This window comes from Branchiostoma floridae, chromosome 17 (assembly GCF_000003815.2).
Source record: "Branchiostoma floridae strain S238N-H82 chromosome 17, Bfl_VNyyK, whole genome shotgun sequence".
Lineage (NCBI taxonomy): Eukaryota > Metazoa > Chordata > Leptocardii > Amphioxiformes > Branchiostomatidae > Branchiostoma > Branchiostoma floridae.
This window is the reverse complement of record NC_049995.1, coordinates 2,572,926-2,575,287: the sequence shown is the minus strand read 5'-3', so window position 1 is coordinate 2,575,287 and position 2,362 is coordinate 2,572,926. Positions and strand designations below refer to the sequence as shown.

The 2,362-nt window shown below is 43.4% G+C and overlaps 1 protein-coding gene across 1 annotated transcript in view; it reads left to right on the top strand.

Moving 5' to 3' along the window:
• Positions 1 to 58: 58 nt before the first annotated feature.
• The window catches only part of LOC118404895 (ATP-binding cassette sub-family C member 8-like), a gene marked incomplete at its 5' end in the record, with an annotated part of 31,764 nt that continues 29,460 nt past the window's right edge, over positions 59 to 2,362 (top strand). The window contains 4 exon segments of the mRNA XM_035804277.1: positions 59 to 337; positions 671 to 862; positions 1,157 to 1,213; positions 1,646 to 1,843. Of these exon segments, the coding sequence (XP_035660170.1) occupies positions 59 to 337; positions 671 to 862; positions 1,157 to 1,213; positions 1,646 to 1,843 (726 nt within the window).

Here is a 2,362-nt window from a genome sequence, read left to right as displayed (position 1 = left end):
CGCTACTGTGCTACATGTGCTCCTCGGCGAGGGGGCGATATCGGCAGCCCTTTTAACACCATGGCCGTACTTGTACGTTCCCTCCATCCTGGGGTTGGTTTCCACGCTACTTTCCATCGTTCTGTACAACGCGTGGGAAACCGGGAACTATCGCGTTCCGCTGCTGTCACTGCTCGTGTATTGGCTGGGAATTGGCGGACTTCAGGGGTGGAACGTATGGAGAATGGTGCATGCTGGTTTCGCGGGAGACTTGTATCTCAGGTTCTACGTCACCATTGTTGTTGCTGCTGCGTATGCTCTACTGCTGGGGATAGAACTTTACCTGCTGCTAACAAAGGTGAGTAGTCTTACAGTTGTTTTGTTTATTTGTAAAATGGATCGTTCAGGTAAGGTGGTTTTATGATTAAGGTTGTTGACCTATAGAATCTAAGGGTTGTGGGTCCCAATCCCTATAGCTTTAGAAACACACTTCCACTTACTTTTTCACTCTGAACTCAGGTAAAAAGATTCATTTCATTTTTGCTGAGTACCTAGTTACAATGGTGAATGTAAGATACAGGATATGCCAAAAGCAGTAGCTGTTACTCATTGACAAGCAAAATGCTATCCAATTGTTTGAGTAACTGGTTTTTGGCCTGCACACCATTTAATTGTTCTTCCATTTCCACAGAGATACTGCTGTGGATCGTGTTGTGCGGTGCCCCCCTCCCTCCCGCCGTACGACCTTCAGGACAGGGAAATGACCTTCTACCAGCCGTTTGTCAACCCTGTTTCCATGGTAACCTACTGGTGGCTGAACGGTTTCCTCCAACTGGGGTACAAGCGCCCATTAGAGATGAGCGACCTTGGAAAACTGCCCAAGGTTAGCCAGAACACCCCTTCTTGTGTAGTGGTATCTTCTATCATCACATTCCTTGACATACTTGTTGTGTACTGTGGTATTGTACTACTAGATAACAAAAAAGTGTTCTACTTTGTCCTTTTTCTGAGGTTGCCCCATTTACCTTTTATGTAGCCTATGTAACAATTAGGTTAGATGTTTTTAAGCTCTGGGCCCACTTGTGTCAGTGATTGGAACTGCAATTTATTGTTTGTTTGTTTGTAAGTTTAGCTTGTTAATAAGAAAGTTTTACTGAATGATTTTTTTTCTTTCCAGGAGCATCATGCTGCTGTGAACCACAAGCTCCTGGGACAAGCATTTAACAAACACATGGTATGTCTTATTGATACACAGATATTACATTAATGTTTGAACGACAGCGGTTAAAATTAGAAAAGAAGTTCAAAGAACTTTCAAGGACAATTGTAAATGATCATACAGAAAGTACACAAGCCTGTGAAAGACAGTAACCACAAAGGTCAGATGTGACAGAAATTAGAAACGGTAGACCAACAGAAGTGACAGACATTCCAGGTCATAGGGTCAATGGTAGAGCTTACTATTTAACAGGGAGGTCTTGCTTTTTTTTCCTGTTTGAGTTTTCACAGATATACAGTTTCCTTCCTCTTCCATGTAATATCCACTTTGTTACAAGCAAGGAGGTTGAATAAGGGAATTATTCAACCTCCTTGTTACAAGTAAATGTTTAACGTTATAATTACCCCCTAACACTTGACAACATATTTTTCGTTCTTTCCATCTCAGAACAAATGGACCACCGCCCACCCTGCGCGGAGTCTGTGGGCGTCTTACATCACGGTGTACGGGTGGCGGTTCTTCCTGGGCTGCCTGTTCCAGTTCGTGGGCTCCCTGCTGTCTTTTGTCGGACCCATCTGTATCGACCGCATAGTGCAATACGTGGAACTGTCTCATGTTCCACCAAGCAATACAACAGTCACACAGGTACTGTAAACAAGCAAATACATGTATTATCTTTAGGCCCTACCAGTCTTTGCTTTGATATTTGTAAATTTTTCTCTCTCTTTCTCTCCATTCTCTCTCGCTTTCTCTTCCTTCTCTTTCTTTCTCCTTTCTCCCTCCTCTTTCTCTCTTTCAGTCTCTGCATTCTCTCTCTCCTCTCTTTACTTTCCTTACATTCTCTCTTTACTTTCTCTCTCTCCTCTCTCTCTGTCTTGCTCCTTTCTCTACTTTCCTTCCATTCTCTCTACACTCTCTCTCTCCTTTCTCTCCTGTCTCTCTCTCCCTCTGAGTCTTTCTCCCTTTCTCTCTTTTTCTTCCTTTCCTTTCCCTTCTCCCCTTCTCTCTCCCTCTCTTCTTTTGCTCTCTCTCTTTCTCTCTCTCTCTAGATCTCCTTTCTCTCTCTCACCCCCCCTCTCTCTGTGGTATCCTCACTTTGATTTTCTGGTAACAATCTATAGCTACTGACTTCAAAGGCTTAATAGGAAATATGTGAGCGCATGC